The sequence below is a fragment of the Thamnophis elegans genome, chromosome Z (genome assembly GCF_009769535.1).
Source record: "Thamnophis elegans isolate rThaEle1 chromosome Z, rThaEle1.pri, whole genome shotgun sequence".
Lineage (NCBI taxonomy): Eukaryota > Metazoa > Chordata > Lepidosauria > Squamata > Colubridae > Thamnophis > Thamnophis elegans.
The window spans coordinates 18532251-18554749 of NC_045558.1; the positions used below are offsets into that span (position 1 = coordinate 18532251).

The 22499-nt window shown below is 37.8% G+C and overlaps 1 protein-coding gene across 1 annotated transcript in view; it reads left to right on the plus strand.

Annotated features, from left to right (window-relative positions):
• Positions 1-22499, plus strand: part of PARD3 (par-3 family cell polarity regulator) — a 492108-nt gene that overhangs the window by 104570 nt on the left and 365039 nt on the right. The window contains exon 2 of the mRNA XM_032237658.1: positions 11057-11158. Coding sequence (XP_032093549.1) covers positions 11057-11158 — 102 coding nt within the window. The remainder of the gene's footprint in view (positions 1-11056; positions 11159-22499) is intronic.

Below are 22499 nucleotides of genomic sequence, written 5' to 3' on the forward strand. Positions count from 1 at the left end.
CCCTTTGCAAAAATGGCCACGCTGAGAGTTTGGGAGGCTTGCAAAGTGCTTCTGGGAGGGCAAAAAAGAGCAAAAAATGGGCCATTTTTGCCCCCCCCAGCCCCCGGGAGCACTCTACAAGCACCCCAAAGCCTCTGCTTTCCTTTTCCCCCCTCAAAATTGGCCCGTTTTTGCAAAAAATGAGCTGTTTTTTTGCTTGTTTTTGCCCCCTCCAGCCCCTAGGAGCACTCCAAGAGCTTCCCAAAGCTCTGCGTGTCCTTTTGTTTTTGCAAAAAATGGCCCGTTTTTGTGAAAACAGGCTTTTTTTTGCTTGTTTTTGCCCCCTCCCGCTTTTTTTTTTTTTTTTGCAAAAAACCCCCCACAAAAACCACGAGGCCTTCAGAGTGCTTGGGAGATCTGCAGAGTGCAAAAACTCTTCTTTAAAATTTACCTCTTCAAAATCATGGTGCATTCTTATACTCCGGTACGTCTTATAGTTCATTTTTTGGTTGTTGTTTTTTGGCAGCCATTTCAAATATGGGACATATTTCTCTGAGCTTGGTTGTTGTTTGTTTTTTTTGCAGACATTTCAATCTTGAGCTACAAATATTCTCCTTTAGTGATAGCTCATTTCTTTTTAATGACTCTCTAGTGAAGTGGCAGAGGTTTCTGTAGACTTGTTTAGCATGTGGCCTCTTCGCTTGATTGCTTGGCCTGAGTAGACCAGTACAGGTAATTCTTATTCTGCTTAGTGGAAGTTCAAAGTTACTGCATATCTCCCCAGAGATATTTATGAACCATCTTTGAAGTTCCAATGCCCATATACATCTCCCTCTAAAAGTCACGTGGCCGAACGCCGCATCGGAAGGTGTGAATTCATCCAGCCTGTAGTGCCGGATGAAGGACGATGGGGAAGCCCACGTTGCTGCCCTGCAGATGTCTCCTATAGGGGCCTGGGAGGCCCAGGCCGCCAAGGTGGCTGCACTTCTAGTGGAGTGGGCCGTGATGCCGGCCGGAACCGGCAAGTTCTGCGCCTCGTAGGCGAGGGCAATGGCCAGACGGATCCACCGGCTAATGGTGGATGGGGAGACCCTCTTCCCTTGCGACAAGGGTTGAAAGGATACAAACAGAGCCTCAGACCTACGAAACTCCGCCGTCCGCCTTAGGTAAATCCGTTTTGGAGAGAGTATGCAATTGTGGAGGATTAAGTAGAAAGCCCTGGTGGTACAGTGCTTAGACTGCAGTACTGCCGGCTAATTCAGTTAGATTCTGAGGATGCCTAAGGTCTTCCATCCTTATGAGGTTGGTAAAATGAGGGGCAATAAGCTAAACTCCTTAAAGAGTTTAAAGAACTAAGAAGGAATATATAAGTCTAAGTGATAGTATAGGACCAGGTTTTTTTTTTGCCCCTGTTCTTCCATTACTGGAAATATAGCTTCTGGATATATATTTTATACATACATGCATACATGCCTGCATACACACATACATGTTCAAATAAATTATTTGCCAAGGGAGGGAAGGAGGGAGGGAGGGAGGGAAGGAAAGGAAGGGTCAATGGAGAAACTGGCAGGAAATCAGAAGTCATTCCCATTCTCACTGCTTTTTGTCCACTGGGATTGTTCTGTTTCTCTGTTTAAATAAGAAGATATTTTTCAAAGGGCACAGATTATCTAGTATGTACTAAATGTATCTCCGTTGTATTTTCAACCTTTTTCTTTTACAATAAAACTATAGTAGATGACAGCATATGCCTCAATCTTTTGAGTTTTAATATTCTCATTTTTAAAATCTAATTTTAAAGATGTATTAAGCATTCTTTTAATACACTTGGCTAATGTGAATGGATTGTCGACTCTTGTTTGGCACAAGAAGTTTATTAAATTAAAGCACATAAAACAACCTGTTCATCCGGGCCTCTCAGCAGCTGCTTATTATATATACTCACAAATAAGGCAAGAATTTAGATGCTAAAATGCACCCCCAAAATGGTTTTGTCTTATCTACAGATGGGCTTATTTGAGAGTATATACAGCAATACTTTTTAAAAGGACTTGCTAATTCTTTATATATGTTTGCTGATAACTCCATTCATAGCTAAGCTGACTTTCACCATGAAAAGTGTTTAATCTGTCAGTTAGCCATTGACAAGTGAATTAAATATAGAACTCATTTAGAGCGTTCTCATTCTCAGGTGGAATATTTTTCACGGTATTTGAGTTAAAAATGCAATGGTCACCCCAACCATGGATGGATTTATATGTGGTATGTTTCACACTATATATCAGGTAAAAATATAGAATTGAGGAATTTGGGATTTTTAACTGACAGAATTGTAGTCTAAAACAGTAGGCAATAGGTATCCACTTGCAGTATACAATGGATATAAAAAGTCTATACATACCCATTGAAATTCTGCCAACCTAGCAGTTCAAAAACATGTAAAATGCAAGTAGAAAAATAGGAACTGCCTTTGGTGGAAATGTAACAGCGTTCTTTGCACTTTCGGTGTTTAGTCATGCCGGCCACATGACCACGGAGATGTCTTCAGACAGTGCTGGGTCTTCGGCTTGGAAACTGAGATTAACACTACCCCTAGATCCAGAAATGACTAGCACGCTTATGTGGGGGAACCTTTACCTGCTGAAATTCCAGGAATTTGTTTTGTAAGAAAAAAAATCTTGCCATAGCTCAGACATATGAAGAATAAGAAAATTGTTGTCACATGTAATACACAACCAGTATCTACCGGAAGTATCTGTAGTTCTAATGTTTCCGTGGGCTCTTGGCAGCCTCTCGACCAATTTTCTTGTTTTCTGATCTATTTTGGAAGAACATCCAGTTCCTGGAAATGTCACTGTTATGCCATACTTTCTCCTCTTGTTGATGACTGTCTTCATTGGGTTCCATGGTATATCCAATGTCTTGGAAATTGTTTTGTGCCCTTCTTCTGTCTGATACCTTCTAACAGTGAAATCCCTTTAATACTTCGGAAACTCTTCGCAGACCATGCTTATTGCTGAAAGAGGCAACACAGAAAAATCCTAGTGTAACTTCTGAACTTTATATAGGCTTGATCAGAGTTATTTTAATTGATGTCAGGTGCATACTACTATTTACCATCAGTTTGTATACGATTGGTTAATTCTGAACACACAACATTCCTAGTGGCCTGGTAGTGTGCACATTTAAGCAACAATGTTATTGTACATTTTTAATTATTTCTCTCTCCAAAGATTTCAGTTTGTTTTTTAATAACACACAAACATATATTATATTAAAAGTGGGGGAAAAAATCTGAAGTGATTTATCTGATTTTTTTTAACATCTAAAAACCGTTAAAAATGTTAAAAAGCATTTTAATAGGCATCTATAGCCTTTTTGGGACGCAGTGGCTTAGTGGCTAAGACATTAAGCTTGTTGATTAGACAGGTCAGCAGTTTTGTGGTTTGAATCCCTAGCGCCGCATAACAGAGTGAGCTCCCGTTACTTGCCCCAGCTTCTGCCAACCTAGCAGTTCGAAAGTATGTAAAAATGCAAGTAGAAAAATAGGAATCACCTTTGGGGGGAGGTAACAGCATTGCATGCGCCTTTGGCATTTAATCATGCTGGCCACATGACCATGGAGACTTCGGACAGTGCTGGCTCTTCAGTTTTGAAACAGAAATAACCACCGCCCCCTAGAGTTGGGAATGACTAGCACATATATGTGAGGGGAACCTTTACTATAGCCTTTTTGCATCTAATGTATACAAGGTCTGTGTACAAGAAGTTCTTGACTTCATTTAGAGACCATTCAATATTACAGTGACATTGAAAAAAGTGACTTAGGGCCAGTTGTCACACTTATGACCATTACAGCATCTTCATGGGCATGTGACCAGATTTAAGTGATTGGCAACCGATGGGTATAATGGTTGCGGAATCCAATGGTTGCAGAATCCATGTGGCCACCATTTGTGAGCTTCCCAAGCCAACAAGGAGATTGAATGTGGGGAGGGGAAACTAGATCACTTGATCAATGGCAAAAAAGATAGAATTGGGTGCAATTCACTTAACAATAGTCTTAGCAATGATAATTTTGGTCTCAATTGTGGTTTTAAGTTGAGTATTACCTACATGCTTCAAAACTGATTCAGAAGAAGTACTTGAATGTTTTTACAAGTACTTCTCAACCTCTTGGTTGCGAATTAAAGTAGCCATGTTCTTCCCAAGTCTCTATGGAAGGCTGCTTTAAGGGGTTAACTTTTTAAAGCATACCAGATCCGGAGCACTTCTTCCAGATAATTTTCAGAACCTGCACAAAACTAATATGAGCAAAGTTGGATATTTATGGGCCCCTGTGTTTAATCAATCATTATTTTGCCTTCTCAGATTCTACTTTCCAATGTTTTTTTTAAACCCCTAAGTTAATTTGGTAAGGCTCTTATAAATTTTAACTTTTATACAAGCTAAGCACGAGGAGGGTGCAGAGCAAGGGAGTTCCAACTTATAAGATTGAAGAATGATAACTTGGTTTTATAATCTGTTTTCTTTATGAGCATAAATGCTTTCTTATTCTATTTGTTTTCTTTTGGGCTCTGCCACCAATGGTGAAGTGATTGGGAGGGAATAATATGTACATATACTACGTAGATCACATAGTACATTAAATATCTCACATGTACACAGACACACACACAGAGAGAGAGAGAGAGAGAGAGAGAGAGGGAGGGAGGGAGGGAGGGAGAGGGAGATTGGGAAGAGAAGGAGTGTATCAAAAAGATAGTTTCAATAGCAAGTTAATCTTAAGGGAATTTAGGTAGAGAAAAAAGTGTTTTGGATATATGTTTGGATATTGAATATATGTTTTAGTAACTGAATGATTCCTAATGTAAGATGCTCAGGTGAAAGAAACGCAACAAGGGAATATGTTGCAATTTGAAAGACAATTTGGTTGAGTGGTAAGCCGGCTAAAAACCAGGAGACTGTGAATTCTAGTCCCACTTTAAGCATGAAATCTGGCTGCCACTGTCATATTTAAGAACAAACTGCCATGCACTTTGGGCCAATCTCCAGGAGACTCTTAGTTCTAGTATCACTTTAGGTATGAAAGCTGATTGGGTGATTTTTGAGCCAATCACCAGGAGACTGTGAGTTCTAGTCCCCCGTTAGGCATTAGGCATGAAAGCTGGCTGGATGACATTTGGCCAATCCACCAGGAGACTCCAAATTCTAGTCCCACTTTAAGCATGAAAGCTGATTGGGTGATTTGAGCCAATTACCAGGACATTCTAGATTCTAGTCCCGCATGCAATTTTTCTGCCATTGTCACATATAAGAACAAAATGCCATGTACTTTTGGGCCAATCACTAAGAGACTGAGTTCTAGTCCTACAGTAGGCATGAAATCTGCCTTACTTTTGAGCCAGTCATCAGGGGACTCTGAATTCTAGCTCCACTTTCGGCATGAAAGCTGGCTGGGTGACTTTGGGCCAGTCCCTCTCTCCCAGCTCACAAAGTCAGGCTCATGTGACAAGCCAGTCGGTCAATTCCTGTTGCAATCAATAGATGAACAAGAGATGAACTTTTTATTGATCCACCCAAAGGTAGACCCTGCACTTTGGGAGGGGGGGGGATGCTGTGGGGTGAAAGTGCTGTGGGAAGAATAACAAAAGATTAGGACAGCGTTTCTCAACCTTGGCCACTTGAAGATGTCCGGGCTTCAACTCCTAGAATTCCCCAGCCAGCGAATTCGCTGGCTGGGGAATTCTAGGAGTTGAAGTCCGGACATCTTCAAGTGGCCAAGGTTGAGAAACACTGGATTGGGATCTCTTTCCCTGAATCCCAGCTTACTCTCCCACATAATTCATTTCAGTGAAAACAAATCTTATGGGCATTTGCACTTGTCACTGTGTGCATATTTTATCATATGTTTTAATAATGACATTAATAAAAAGAAAGAAATTCTGCAGCACCAGAGTTGGGAAAATCTTGTGATCATACAGTGAAGAACTAAATATGCTATACTGATTAAAATATAATAAACACTGCTCCCCTCCAAAAGCATTTTTAGAGGTTGGAAGTCTGTAATAAATCACTTAATATTTCTGCATTTCCTTTATTGTTTTATGAGGATTATATTACAGTTATATTAAGACTTGAGAAAGATGCTGTAAGATGTGCAAAGTAAAGATCAATATATTTGCTTAATGTAGACAGTAAAATATTGCCTGAAACATTAACCATGAGATTGCAAAGGATTATATTATCTATAATTCATCCACATCAATCTAGGTTGATAAAAAAATAAAACAAGTATATGACAATATTTATGTGATGATTGATAGCAGGGATATTACATCAAATAAATTGGAATTAGCTGTTAATCTAGTTACATTCTGAAAAGGCCTTTGCTATGATTCAAATGTATAATGTATTCTAGTAAGGTTTTCATTGTCCTTTGTTCGGTGTACAGTATTACAATTTAGTATCGCCACCTAGTGGCTGCATTTATTAAAAACTGATTTGTTTCTCAACCTATCAAGTTATATCATGGCACTCAACAAGGATTTCCCCTAATTTCAATTTGAGTCTCACACCCTTATTTTGTACATCAGATTGTCTCAAGATATTGTACATTGGCACCCAGCATTGAATATTAATTGTTCTTATATACATTATTAAAGTTATGGCTAATGTCAAAACCCAAAATGGTTGAAACTCATAACAGAAATACAGTTTATACTCTGATTATACCATTAGCTGGAACAAATCTTATTTGTTGATTTTGGAACCTACTCTACCTCTAGATTACTCTATAGGATTAGGATTGCCAATTTTCTTAGATTCTTTAAAATACTCGGGTTTATATTTTTTTCAAAATATGGCACCTTATATGTCTGAATGTATACCTGTAATTTCATTAGGTATAACAAAGTTAAAATCTTTTGGGGATCATTTAATGTTACGATTAATCTTAATTCTATCAAGATTTTATATGTTTATTTTAATATCTTAATATCTATATATTTTGGAATAAGATACATTTTGGAATGAGACTTTTTATGACTTTGGTCTACTTGGAATGTAAGCATGTAATATATCTAAAATTGTGCCAGGTTTTAAGGTCCAGGTATATCTAAAATGGTTCTTCATTTTCAACTTTGAAGAGTGCCAGGCATATAGCCTCAATTGATTCAAATTACAAAATAGTAGGGTAGATTTTTAGTTTGAATATTGGGCCAAACAAATCAACACATATGTAACACATTTGATTTCTAATGGTTATAAAAACATTTTAGAAATTGTACAGTATGCTGAATATGACTCAATACAATATTTGTTTAGTTATATATACTATTGAAACTTACACCATGGGCCAGATAGTCTAGCAGCCTATGAGGTGGTTGTAATTTTCCACGAAAATCAACAATTGAATTTTATGGGAAAATAGAAGATGAAAGCTTTTACTATATACCTAAATTAGGGAGTGAAGACCTAAAACAGTGATAGCTAACCTTTTCTTTGACCAAATGTCCAAAGCGTGCGTGCATGCACCCCTAAAATGCAATTTGTCCGTGGCCCCTGTGCATGTACCCCATTCATATGGTCTGCCCCCTCACATGCATGGCAGATACCCGATGACCAGTTTGCCAGCAGGATGCGTGGCACAGCTGAACCGGGGTGACGCCTCAGCCCACAGAAAGGGTGCTGCTTGCCACCTGTTGCGTGTGTGCTATAGGTTCGCCATCATGGACCTAGAACATCCAATTCTGGCGAATCAGTGGGCCATCTCTGTAAACATTTCTTAGGGTTTAAAAATGTAGTTGATTCATTGAAATATTGTTGTCTCTTGGACCACTAAAATGGTTAAAAGACTGTGGACGTTAGATTTTATAAAGTTTGCAGTGGAAGAAATTTGAATGTTCTTGAGCTCAAATTCTGTTATCCAAAAACTGAACTCATATCATTGATGAATTTTATCAAGTTTATGCCTAGATTGTGTTTAAAACAGAATAATAAAAGGTAACAATTGCTAATTCTTTATAAACTCTTTAAATAATAATGTTTATTTTTAGTTTGATATACTGCTATCATACATGCCATAGTAGTTTATCATGGGTATAATGCTGTTTCTAAACAGGAAGACAACTATGATAAACTGTGTTACGAGGAAATTGTGGCTTTACATTAGTTGTTTCTTTTTGAACTTCTCTGTGAACATTCCTGAATTCATATCCTCGAAGATTAGGTCTCTTCAGTTAACCTGAGAACTTCAAAAGGTTCACGTGTATTTTAAAAAAACACACAGCTATTATAGCCAACCAAATCTTTGTCAAACACGCTCTGCTATTGGCTCGAAGTATAACTAGTTTGTGATTAACTGTTGAAGAATGTGTTAGTTGCTTATTTGCTCCAATCTCACAATGCCCTTGGCTTCATACCATCTGTTCTATCTATGTCAAAGTTTACAAATGGATTCATTTGGTTAAAGGAAGAAAACAAATTTCAGCAATAATGAACTGTAAGTCAAGTTCAAGAAGGGGAAGGCATTTTCCCCCCTCTCTTATTTTGATACTTTTGGCTAGAGAAAACTATTACAACCTCTATTTTTCCATGCCCGTAATTAATTTTGAACTGGCATTCCTAACTAAGCTCATCCTTTTGATGCATGGTTACTGATGTCTTGCTGCTGCTTGGTTTCAGTCATCCGTTCTGGGCTCCTGTTAGTCTCTATCACCGTCAAACATCTGACGCCTGACTACAGCCCAGGGAGTTTTGATGGCAAGTTCAGCCAGATTTTCTTTTATAGCGGGTTATGCACACACGGGATGACAAGCTACTGTTGAGTTACATAGGTAGCCTACTCACCTGACTTATGAACAAGTCATTTTCATGCACAGTGTTCCATTACAACAGGGGTGTCAAACTCACGGGCCAGGTGCGTCACATGCTGGCCATGACCACCTTTGTTTTAGCAAAGGAAGAAAAAGTCACGGTACGTCATGTGACAACAACATGATGATGATGTTAGTTTGACATCCATGCATTTTTTTTTATATGCCATCCTTCTCACTGTTGAAACAACTCTGGGTGGCTTACAAAGTGATAAAAAGATAATGTAAAGATAAATAAAGCTAAGAGAGTGTATTGAATGAAGATTAGAATAAGGGTTTTCTTTCTACACTGTCACTCCCATTGGGGTCCTGATCCAGGTTTGAAGGTTCTTCCAGAGGGCCAAAAGAGTGGGGGATGATCTCCCTTCCTATGGGAGAATATTCTAAAGGTTGGGGATATTCCTAGCAGAAAAGGGCTCTTCTCCTGGATCCTGCCAGTCAACATTCTTTGATAGATGGGATCCATAGTAGGTCTCTCTTGTTGAAGCGATTGGGATAAGGTAGGCCAATCCCATTGGGACATGACTGCTCAGATGGCGATATCTGAGATTTTAAAAATGTTAGTAGATCTTAATATATCTTATTCATGGAAAAAATTAAACCCTATTGGTTTTCCTGGACTCCACTGCATTATAGAAAAAGTTTGGGTAGTTCATCATAGGATTAATGCTTCTTTTTTCCCCTCTTTTTTTTTTTTTAAAAAAAGAGCCACAATGGCACAGTGGTTAGAATGCAGGGCTGCAGGCTACTTCTGCTGATTACCAGCTGCCAGCAGTTTGGCAGATCAAATTTCACCAGGCTCAAGGTTGACTCAGCCTTCTGAGGTTGTTAAAATGATTGTTGGGGGCAATAGGCTGACTCTATAAACTGCTTAGGGAGGGGTGTAAAAGCACTGTGAAGTGGTATATAAGTCTAAGCGCTACTGCTATTTACACACATTTTTATATATAAGGTCCTCTTTAGGGAGAAAGTCTTTGCATGTATTGAATCAACTTTGAGGCAAGGTTTAATATTCTGATTTTTAAAATACTGTAGACTTAGGTAAAAATAGACATCTAAACGAAGAAGCTTTTTTCTTCGTCTTTAGATAGACATCTAAACAAATTTTCCTAAGACCTGTTAGTAGGTAGAAAAACTTGGAACTTGTCCTGCTACATTAGAATGATAAAAATATAAGTCCAACTATTCAGTGGTTTCCATAATTTACATTGTTTGCAACGTTAACACATCGTTCGTTGATATATGGATTATAATGAAATACGTCAAATATTCACTAACATAGTTATGTAGAATGTCTTGTAAACTTGATTATGTGTTGCATTTTTTTTTTTCTTTTTTAAAAATATTCCTTTTAACCTTAGTTTCCTTTTAATGCTAGAGAGAATTTTCTATTGTTAAGAGGGTATTTTCCCCTTCCAGTTCTTCAGAACCTTGCAATGAAATACAACAATCCTAATCCAAGCTTGGCTCCTGAAAGATATGCTGTTTAGGAATATGGGAGTAAATATTTTCCGCTGGTTTCAGGTTACACACATTCACTTTTAAATGGTCACTGTGATGGGATCACTTGGAAACTTTGAGGATGCACTACCACCAATGTATATATGGTGCTGACATAGGTAGCAACTGAAATAGCACTTAGACTTATATACTGCTTCATAGTGTTTTACAACACTCTCTAAGCAGTTTATAAATGTCAGCATATTGCCCCCAACAATCTGGATTCTCATTTTACTGACCTTGGAAGGATAAAAGGCTGAGTCAACCTCGACTCAGGTCAAGATTGAACTGCTGGCAGCGAGCAGTGAGCTAGTCTGCAATACTGCATTCTAAACCATTGTGTCACCAAAGGTCCTCATTGAATAATGCTGTGGTGGCACAGTGGTTAGAGTGCAGTACTGCAATTTGGCAGTTCAAATCCCACCAGGCTCAAGGTTGATTCAGCCTTCCATCCTTCCAAGGTCAATAAAATGAGAATCCAGATTGGTGGGGGCAGTATGCTGACTTCGAAGGGGTATATAAGTCTAAATGCTATTGCTATTGCTATTGCTATTGATGCAACTGATTTATAGAAGGTAATTTTACTTGGAAGGCATGAAAACTCATTGTGGGGGAGCACCGTCAAATAAGCAACAGCTATTGATTCATAAGTCATAGATATTTAGTGATATCTAATGGTTTTCTTTTTGTGTATGCAGGATCCAAACTACTGGATACAGGTACATCGTCTAGAACACAGTGATGGTGGAATCCTAGATAGCGATGACATTCTCCGTGATGTGGTTGATGACAGAGACAGAGTAAGTATTAATACTTCAAAGAAGACTATTTCTTGTTTGTGAACAGTGAGAAATTATTGATGCTAAAATGTATGAAGAACTGGACTACTTTACTTAAAAAAAAGATAACATTGAATTTAAGACAGTCCAACTGAGTAGAAACTGTGTTTACAATTTATTTTATATTCAGCAAATTTATCACGCTTCTCTCATTTTACAAATAACTTGAGTAATAACCTTTTTCCAGATAAATAAAAGAATTGGGGAAAAAGAACATTATAACTTTTGAAACAAATAACTTGGAATTGACAAAGAGATCAGTTGATAGTAATATTTTTTTTAACTATGATGCTTGTTCTAATTAAAGTTATAAATAATCTGAAGGAACAAAATGAATTAACAATGTGAGACAAACATTTAGAAGTTCTACTACTCTAAGCCAAATTCTCAAGAGAGAACTATAAAACTGTTCTTCGGAAATATGTACTTTGTTAAACTTGAAGGATGCCTCTAAAACTTTCACTGCATTGTATGATTAATATTTCTACAGCTACATTAAATATTCAACTCCAAATATACATTATCTTGATAGAAGGGAAAATCTTGACAAAACATTTTGATTGTCTTTCACATGTATTTTGACATAGCGGATTTAATTTAAAGACTGTAGCTTGAAGCATTCTGATTATAAAAAAGTAACCATGTTCATGTAGAAGATTATTCAGGAAATTAGCATATTAAATTGTACAAACGTATAAAACTTTTTATAATATTATATATTTTAAGAAATATTAAGCAGTTATTATTATTTTATTATTTGTTAAATTTATTTGCTTTCCTAGTTCACTGTGGGACTATTCTAGACAGCTTATAACAATAAAAAGGAAGAAATGAAGAGTGTAAACAGAAATAAAATAATAGAGCAATAGAATAAACAATGAAAAAGAAAACAAAGAGAGAAAACACCAATATGATAACAAAAAGATAGATGGGTGGAGAGCAGAGAGCAAGGGGTGTATGTGGAGTCTCAATCCAGCAACCACTTCCAACATGGATTTCCCCCATCTGGTCCCCAGGCTAACCAGTAGAGCCAGATCTTCAAGCTCTTGCAGAAGGATAGAAGGGTGGGGGCAGATCTTAGCCTAGGCAGCAGGATGCTCCAAAGGGTGGGTGTTGCAGAAGAGAAGGATCTTCTTCAGGAACCTAATAGTCAGAATTCTTTGACTGATGGGATCCATAGTAGGCAGGAGTAGAACAGGCTTGTTCTAGTGGGACAAGATGTTCATCGGGTAGCCTGGACCCATGCCATTAAGGGCTTTAAAGGTCATAGCCAACTCCTTGAACTGAATTTGGAAACCAACCAGTAACCAATGAAGCAAAGGTGTAATGTTGGCTATCCTAGGGGGGCCAAAAGATTGTACTTTCTGCTGTGCTTTACACTGGCTGAAGCTTCCAAATGGATAGTCCCATTGAGCACATTGCAATAGTCGAGAAGAGAGATGACCAGATCTTGAGTAACTGAGTGCATAGAGACTATGATCCAAGAAAGGTTGCTTTTGGTGCACAAACCAGAGATGTACAAAAGCTCTCCTAGTTATGCCCGCCTTCTGCTTTTCGAGTGCAATCCCATTCCGAATTGAGGATGATCCTGAGGCTCCATGCATCCAAAGCTACTCGGTCTTGCCAGGGTTTAGTGAAAATCTGCTGAAATCCTATGGCCTCCAGACATTGTTAAAGGACAGATATACTGTAGCCTTGCGTTGGTCACCATGTGTAGGATATGTAGGATAAGATCTTCTCTTAAGATTTCTTTTCACAATAATAACTCAAAGAGCTTCGTTGACTTGATACTTTTCATAAATTTCATGCCAATTGGAAATTCTGGTAGTAGACATTCTGGAATCATCAGATTAGGTAATACTAATATGATAACATATTATGTTATAACATAACATAACATATTCTCTGGAATCTTTTTACCTTTCACCACAATATGTTCCTACCCAATAAATAGTGTTCCTGGGTTGCTTCTTTCAAAGAATGGTGGGAATTCTGCCCTCTAAGGAAGACTGAGAATACGTTTGGTTATGAAAAACTATCATGTTCCCATCATCTCTTACTTCACCCCGATGTAATGGTTGAGAAAAGAAATATTGGGAGTAGATTTGGATGCTAGGATTCGTGTGATCAATCTTTAACGCAGTGAGATAGATTTAACTTTGTTGACTCCAAGTAGTATACACTTTAATGATAGATTAAAGTTCTTGTAGGAGGGAATCTTTTTATAGATTATCCGGAAAGGAAGTTAACTGCATTAATTTGCTCCTATCACGCCTCATCCCAATTCCTTCTGAAGACATGAACCTTTAGAAACACCAGATTTCAAAAGGACATTTGACTAGTGAAAATATGTATGAGTATTTAATATCAGTGGCTTATTGATCATAATTTTTGAGTGCCTCAGCTTAAAATAGCAGCATTTGCATTAGTAGCCCAGAAACCTGTCAGGTAATTGATGCTCACCAGTTTCATCCTTCTGTTTTCTCCCTTGTAAAGGCAAAGCTCTGTCACAAAATCTTGGGTTGTTAGTCAGATGTGCAAGGCACACAGTTTATATTCGTATTGATTGCTACCAGATAGCAACGAACTAGAAATTCAGGCTGGTTTCTTGTTTCCTCAGAAGGCCTCTGACTGTCATGTTTGCCAGCTGCAACCTTTCTACGCCTACTGACTTCTAATATTTTGGTCATTCCCTTGTCATGAATGCTTTTAATTGTGCTTTATTAAACTTTAAGAATCTTCAGTTACTTTGGATTTGTATACTCTGTCTTGGAGATCTCTCAAGCAAGGTATTTAATAGCATGCATTTTTTCTTTTTTACAAATTGGCTAAAGCAGTGAATTTCCAATCCTTCTGGCTCTGCGGACTGTTGTTGGGTGGGAAAGGGATAGTATTGTGCATGGGCCCGCCTCTTCCAAATTGACTGTAGCATTCCTAATAATGTATTATCCATAATATTAACAAGTTCTTAAATTATTGTTTATTAAAGGTGACATTAAAAAAGCAGAATATGCTTTCATATTTTCTTATTTACAAGTTAAGAGCTGCACAGTCCAACTTGTAACTTGTCTTGTTGCATAGACAGGTTGCACAGTCATGTTTAAAGAAGCAGGAACAAATGGTTTTTAGATCAACAGGGAATAAACTGAATGTTTAAGAGGAGGTTGAGGCTATGGTAGTGGAATCAGGTCTCAGACTGACCAAGGTTAGGAGAGCTTGCCTGGTGAGATTTGGGGAAGAGTGTGGGGAATTCCTCCCTACAAGTTGCATTATGTTGGTGGCACTGAAATAAACCAACCAATATTTTAAAAGAATGCTGCTAGAGATTCTCAACAATTGTGCTTAGAAGGTGTTTTGTTGATCTGGCACCTTCCACAGCCCACAAGTTTCCCATCTAATGTCACCAACCCCTTACACCAAACAGTGGCGGAATCATCTGTCCTGAGACCTTGGACCACAATAAGTTGATGAATTACGAATGATGGAGAGCTTCTGTTTAGACATTTGAAGAACTGAAGGTAATGTTTATTCTAGAGCAGAGGTGATATTTAGTTTTGGTAGACAAGGGTCACAGCAGGCCGGCCAATGCCATGTTGATATCACCCAAATAAAGGTGAGAGAGATTTCTGGGCAGGAGGATTGTTTGGGTTCTTATTTTTGAAGTTTTCAAAACTTCAGTTTTATTCCTCTTCCGCTGTTTCTGGCGATCCAGCAGAAAGGCCTGAAGACGTTTCTAAGCAGATTAAATTCAGGTAGTCCTTGATTTACAATAGCTCACTTAGCAACTGTTTGAAGTTGCAACAACACTGAAAAAAGTGACTTACGCCCATTTTTCACACTTATGACCATTGCATCCCAATGGTCACATGATTTATATTTGGATGCTTAACAACTGACTCACATTTATGAAGGTTGCAATGTTGTGTTGAATTGTCCCAGAATTCCCATTTATTGAAAAACAATTCAGCAAATCTTTTCCCCCCTATTTATTCTGCTGCTAATATGTTTAAAATGCTATATTAAAATCTATGTTGCATCTTTTATATTTAATATATTTCCTAGTTTTTAACCAGATTATTTAACAAATAATTCGATGCCTTCGATGCTGTGTATCTAGATGAAAATCTGAATAGCCTTAAGACTTTTTAAACTGAATGAAAATAATAATATTTTCCCCCCTCTCTTGCCTTGTATGCCTGGAGTAGACTGGCTGACTTGATTTGTAACCATATATAAAATAAATCATTTGGTAGTGTTTTGTTGGCACCTGTTTATCTGTATTTGTTTCATAAGCGTTATTAGTAGAAAGACAGGTCTATCAATATTATTTTTCTCTGCTTTAAAATCTGTCACAGCTTAGCTGGGATATGGGGAATTGAAAGTCCATGCATCTTGAAGTTGCTGGGGTTGAAAAGCATTCCCATACAGGAATGATTGTGACTGCTTTTGACATCCTATGTTCGGTAACTTAGAAGCTGATATTTTTCACTGGCCTTATCATTTCTTAATATTCAGCCAGCATTTTTTCCTCCCTGCATAACATGCTATCTCTCTTTTTTTTAAATGCTCTCTTGGATGCTGAGATGACACTCATCGTAGTATAATGCAGAGTGGTAACATTTTTTAGATCAGACATCTTTGCAATTGAGCCATTGTTATTTACCTTCTTCAGATCAGCTTGGCTCACCTATGTAAGAGGAAATTATGGGCATGTCATCTTACCAGCCTGACCTTGGAAAAGAAGAGACGGCTGAATGTGTGTTTTGAGGAAGTGGCAGTGAAAACAAAAGGCTCATTTTTGTAGTGACTGCTGAATGGCTGCTCATGAAACATTCATAGAGTAAAGCTGTGTTAAGTGATCAAATTGCCATCTGAAATTTCCAGTGAGATTACAAATTGCTTTATGTGCAAAATCCATTTTAAAGCTCGGCAAGAGATTCTTACCCTTTGATTAACATCTTGCCTGGCTGCTCCCTGGCTGCAGAAAATGTAGAGTTTAAGTAGCCCACATTTTAGATGGCTGGAGGGACAATTGATTGAAGATAGTTTGTGGAGTGGTCCAAGATGACCTGGAGCATTGTATGCATCTGTGGTTTGATTAAAAAAAAAAAAAGATTTCTCAACTTTCAGCTGAATTGCTGAACTCAATCAGTGACTTGTGATTGAGATGAGGAAGGACACGACTCCTTCAGTTTTCCTATGAATTCTATTGATACCACATATGGTAGTCATTCATTTCACAAGATTTTTATTTTAAGCATGAAGTTGCTTGTCTGGGCTGTATCTCAGTCAGAGGAACAACTGTATTCATGTCCGGATGACACATTTTCATGGCCAATTTTTCATCAACTTTTCTCACCTGTAAAAAACTGTTGTAAATGTTCTACTTGTTCAAACGCAAACAGATTTATTGTCGCACTAAATTCTTTGAACCAAGAGAACAAGCTGCTGGAACATATCATTTAGATGATAGAAGTCCTGCTGGAAATCCATCAGAAGTATTTTTATTTCTAACCCTAACCCTAACATATATCTAACCCTAACCCTAACCCTAAATTCACTCCTTTATTTGAAAGATACTCTTTCAAAGCAATCATTGAAATGATGATAAAAATGGAATCACAGTGAACAGTTACAATCAGTCTACATTCATAAAGGCTTCAGATACTCAGGGTTAATACTTGGAAGCCACACACTAATGGCTTCGCTTGATTGTAAATTGTCTTTTCACTTGTAAAGTCTTAAATACTTTGGGGTAGACTTCTTTTAATTTTCATTTAAGTTTATTTTATAAAGAGCAACTACATCATAGGATTGTCTCATCGAAATCATAGTGTTTTAAAGCCCAGTTGGCTTTTATTTCAAAAGTGAGACAGCAACCAAACAGACTAGAATAGATTCTGGCTTTAGCCACTAGAGGAGACCCAACTGGCTCTCCTTTATAACTTTCCTGTTGTCCTACTTCATGTGTGCAATCCATTGTTTTCTTTCTGATTTTATTTTTTAAAAAATTCTTATGAAGTAGGACTAACAACATCCATGCTCTTGACCTAAGATAGATTTGATCATATGCAGATAATTATTTGACTTTCTTTGAGCTGACTATATTTTGCTTTGAAATATATAGAAGGGAAATATATATGTGGAAAAGCCAACAAATACGTTTATGGTTCTGTACATTCTAGAACCAATCCATCCACTCACCCTGCCACCCATCCACCCACCCACCCATCCATCCATCCATCGTTTGCAGTTGCAAGGGCATTGCAAAAAGTGACATATGATCATTACAGAATCCCCATGGCCACGATTAAAATTTGGGTACTTGGCAATCAGAATGTATTTACAACAGTTGTAGCATTCCAGGGTCATGTGATCATTTGTAGCCTTCTCAGCAGGTGTCCAACAAGCAAAATCAACCAGAATTTGCTTAACGAGCATGTGAATCACTTAGTTACTGAATGGTTTGCTTACCAACCACTCAGGTAAGTGAGATAAAGGGATCATAAAATTGGGTCAATTCATTTGATAACTGTCTTGTTTTGCAATGGAAATTCTGCCCCTACCAGTAATTGTGGTTGTAAGTTAAGGACTGTCCCCAGAGTTGATTATAAGGTAGGCTCTGTACTGATTCCCTATTCAAGCCAGAACCCAATTTAAAGTGTTAGTGCTTGTGTTTAGCCTTTCCCCCAATAAAACTCTCTCCTCACTTCGTTTCTATATTATTTCCCCTAGCAAAACTGTCCTCTCTTATTTAGGACTTTCGTTATAAATTCCAGGCTCTGTGAAAATTTGATGGTCTTTAAAAGGGTTTAAAAATATTTCTCTTTGATTAGTGTAGGACCTGATGATTTCATCTGCCATCATTAAACTTGATAGTTATGATGCTAGTGCCTCTTTTATTTTAATTATGGAAATCTTTGTGCTTGGTCCAATTGTGGAACATTGCTTTAAATATTTCTGCTGGTTATATTTTGTTGTATAAAGGCTTGTTTGTTACTCACAGTTTTGGATGCTGTAATTGCTAGGGGTTTCTGATTTATTAGCTGTAGTTTAAATATAAAATGCTTTTAATACAAATTAAATATATAAAATGTCCAAATGAAATATACTCCCCCAAAGCTTGTATTATGGTTAGGTAATCTACAGTTAAAAAGCATGCAGTGGCTCAGTGGCTAAGATGCTGAGCTTGTTGATCAGAAAAGGTCAGCGGTTCAAATCCCTAGCGCTGTGTAATAGGATGAGCTCCCGTTACTTGTCCCAGCTTCTGCCAACCTAGCAATTCAAAAGCATCTAAAAATGCAAGTAGAAAAATAAGGACCACCTTTGGTGGAAAGGTAACAACGTCCTGGGCGCCCTCAGCGTCTAGTCATGCAGTCACATGACCACAGATATGTCTTTGGACAGCACTGGCTCTTTGGCTTTGAAACGGAGATGAGTACCGCCCTCTAGAGTTGGGAATGACTAGCACATATGTGCGAGGGAAACTCTTACTTTTTAATCTACAGTTGGATTCAGAGTCTAAGACTGATGGAAACTTAATAATTCATGTCCTAACCAAGGACCTAAGAATTATTATGCTAGTACATTTCATGTTTTGACCTTGTCTGATTGCTGTTGTACTATTTCTTCAGTTATCTTCAGGGTTTCCATTCCAAGTACTTTAACTTGTATTTTCAACTTTCTTGATCCATGTTGTATTTCTAGAGTGGCTCCTATTGTTTTCCCACAAATGTTTCCAAAACTTCAGCGTCTCTTCTTTGATAGGCTTTTCTTTATTTGTGGGTTTTATAATTAATGCTGATCTGCTGCAAATCTGCAAATCCTGCTGGAATTTAATTATTTGATTGTCATATCACTTGATATCTTTGCAATTGTCACGGCTCTGTTTTAGTTGTTCTACAGTTTCTGCAATTCTTTAGCTGCCCAGATTGTGTTTCACATACAAATTAGTTTTGATTTTCTTATTTTTCAAGTTTCCCTTCCTGAAACTTTTTAATTTAATTGCTCAAATACGTGTGAATCTTTTTATTTCCAATTCCAACTCCAATTGCATTTTCCATTTAAGGTTTCTTTTTTAAGTTCATATCTTGATGTTTTAAGACTCAGTTCCTCAGCAGTTACATAGTCTTTATCACCTGGCTCCGATGTTGCAGTTTGGAACCATTTTAACAACTTCAGTGGTTTGGCCAAATTTTTCTTGTTAATTTGATTCAGTTTTGGCACATTTTCAGCTTCTTTTATTCAGCCCTTGCTTTTCACAACAAGTTCTTGATTAAGCAATAGTGCTTGCAATTCTTTAGTAACTTGAGTTTCTTCTCCTTATTGTTCTTCATAACATAGTCTCTTTGCTTTTTATTCTTTTGTTGCAAATTGGTATTATCACTGATAGTTCTGAATAAATCTGAATTTTGCGTTGCTTGTTTTCCCCTCCAATTATTTCCAATTCAGCATTGGTAAATAACTTGTGTTTTAAAATTACACCCCTTTGATCCATAACTTAATTTGCTCCATTCAGCCCAAGTCCAGACACCTTTCTTTCCAAAGCTGGTTCATTCGCTTTTGAAATTCACATTTCAGTGGTGTTTATTAGAAGAAACATTCCATAACTGAGTATATTTATTTTCTCTTTCATCAAATATTTTGCTTATATATTGCCTATAAGTTGCATGCCTTGGGTGGCTAGAAGAAAGACTGAGCCCTACGTATTTTGTATGTATATTTTAATGAAAGTCCAGGAGCCATATATTCTTGTTAATATATTCTTGTCTTGTTATTATATTCTTGTCTTGTTAAACCGGGTGACAGTTGATCTGATATGAAATTTAATTATATATATTTACTATATGGAATGAGGTTTTTGGACTATATTCAGCTAAGGACCTGTTTGATATGGTTGCATTTGTTTAGTAGAGCCTTTAGCATTACTGGAGTACACAGGGCCCTTTCCTTTGGATGGGATTACTAATTATGGTTAGTTGTACAATCAGCCAGATGTTTAGACTGGATTTGGTACATTCCAAGGATATGGGCTAGGCATGTGTTGATGTTTTATAGTGTTAGAAGCATTGTCATGGGATGTAAATTTTTCCAAATAAAGCTGTTTTTTTTAAAAAATTAGATTGATGGTGATTTTGTCAAGGTTAATGATGTTCAAGTGTTACTCCAGACTCAAAATTTTGAGTTGTTTGGAGAACCAATAAATACCACCTCTGATTGGCCCGTCCCATATATTCTCTGCCTACTGAGTCCCAGCTGATTGGGAGGAAATGGGGATTTTGAAGTAACCTTCCCCTGGAGTGGGGTGGGAATGGAGAGTTTACAGTGTCCTTCCCCTGCCACACCCACAGAAGTGATAGTGAATTTTTTAAAATCCCACCACTGCTCCAGATGTTGTTGGAATGCATCCAAGGTGTTTATTACTATTGGTATTATTTTTACTTACTTTTGCCACAGTCATTCCACTTCAATTTGCAGATCTGTTTTTTTAAATGATTTTTTCCCATTTCTTTCTCTTCTAGTCTGCTGTCTCCAGCTAATAAGTGTCCACTATTCAGTCTCATGTCTTTCTTATTGACAGTTGTTAATTCTGACATGTTATGTGGTAGACGTTGCCTCTGAATTCCACAGTCCCAGAGCACTTTGGATACTCCATAATCTATTACTTTGTCAATTTTGTGACCCCACCTGTTCTTGCTTGCAATTAAATGATATTTCTTGCAGATCTCTCATTAAAATTATTTATACAGGCAGTACTCAACTGATGGCCACAATTGAGCCCAACATTTCTATTGCTAAGTGAAACATTTGTTAAGTGAGTTTGCCCCACTTTACAACTTTTCTTGGCGACTTCTCTGCAGTTGTTAAGTTGTTAAATGAATCTGGTTTCCCTATTGACTTTGCTTGTCAGAAGGTCACGAAAGGTGATCACATGACACTTCCACTGTCATAAATATGGGTCTGTTTTCAAGCATCTGAATCTTGGATCACGTGGCCATGGTGACGCTGCAACCGCCATAAATGTGAAAAATGTTCATAAGTTACTTCTTTTCAGCGCCACTGAAACTTCAAACAGAAACTAAATGAACTGCTGTAAGTTGAGGACTTACAACTTACGAGGTAAATAAACTAGTTTGGTCTAGTGACTAATGTGCCAGGCTACTAAATGGGAAATCATCCATTCTAGACTCAACTTAACCATGGACCTGGGTGACTCTGTTGCACCAGTCTCTCTCTCAGCCCAATCCATTTCACAGAAAATGGATGTGTGGAAAATAAGAGGACGAAAGGGTATTGGATAGCAAGGACTTGTTTTATTTAGAACAGTGATGTTTAACTTTTGCGGCACCGAGTGGTGAAACTGAAGTGCATGCCCTGCGCGGTGGAGCAATGGAACCCAGAAGAGAGCAGCTGGCTGATGCGCATGTGTACGGCGGCCAGCTGCTCTCTTCTGGGTCCTGGCACTCCGCCGAAGACCAGCTAGTTGGCGCATGTGCTTGCCGGAATCCAGAAGAGAGCAGATAGCCGGCGTGCATGCGTGTGACAGAACCTGGAAAAATAGCTGGCAATGGGGGGGCGTGTCCACAGAGAGGGCTCTATGTGCCACCTCTGGTATGTGGGCCAGAGATTCGCCATCATGGATTTAGAAAAATGCCCACTTCTCCCGCTTCCTATCTCCTACTAGTAAAGTTGGGATACCCATATCTAAAGAAACAGAAAAGAAAAGCTCAAAGTATATGTATAAAGGGATAAAGCAAGGGCAAGTAAATGTGGACTCTGGAGACATCTGTTGCCTCTTTATATCTTTTGGAAAGAATGAAAAAACTATGTGTTATAAGATTTTGTTTTTCTAATAAATATACTGTCTTTGCTGTCCAATGTTGAAACTTGAGTAGGAAGTAAAATTTTGTTTTCAATGCTATAGAAGTTTTCTTCTGGTCCCCTGGTAACCACATACCTTTCTACTTTCTACTCCTTCCTTGTTTCATGAGAAAAGAGAGTTTGTGTTGCTAATGACAGTTCAAAAGTAGAAACTTGCAAAGGCAGGTTTTTTATGTTTTGCATGATTGGCAGATTTCATGATCTTTCTTAGGATGCCTCAGATGTTTATTGGTGCACTGCTTGCTTGAACCAACTCAGTTGATGCCCATGAAAACAATGAGAAGTGACTAGACAGTATCTATTTGCTTGCAGTCTTAATCTGTTTTCAGGTTTAGTCACATTTTCTTCTTTTTATTGCATTCTACAAATATTTGACCTCCTCAGATGGTTTTAGTGGACATGTAAGGAAAACAGTAATTAT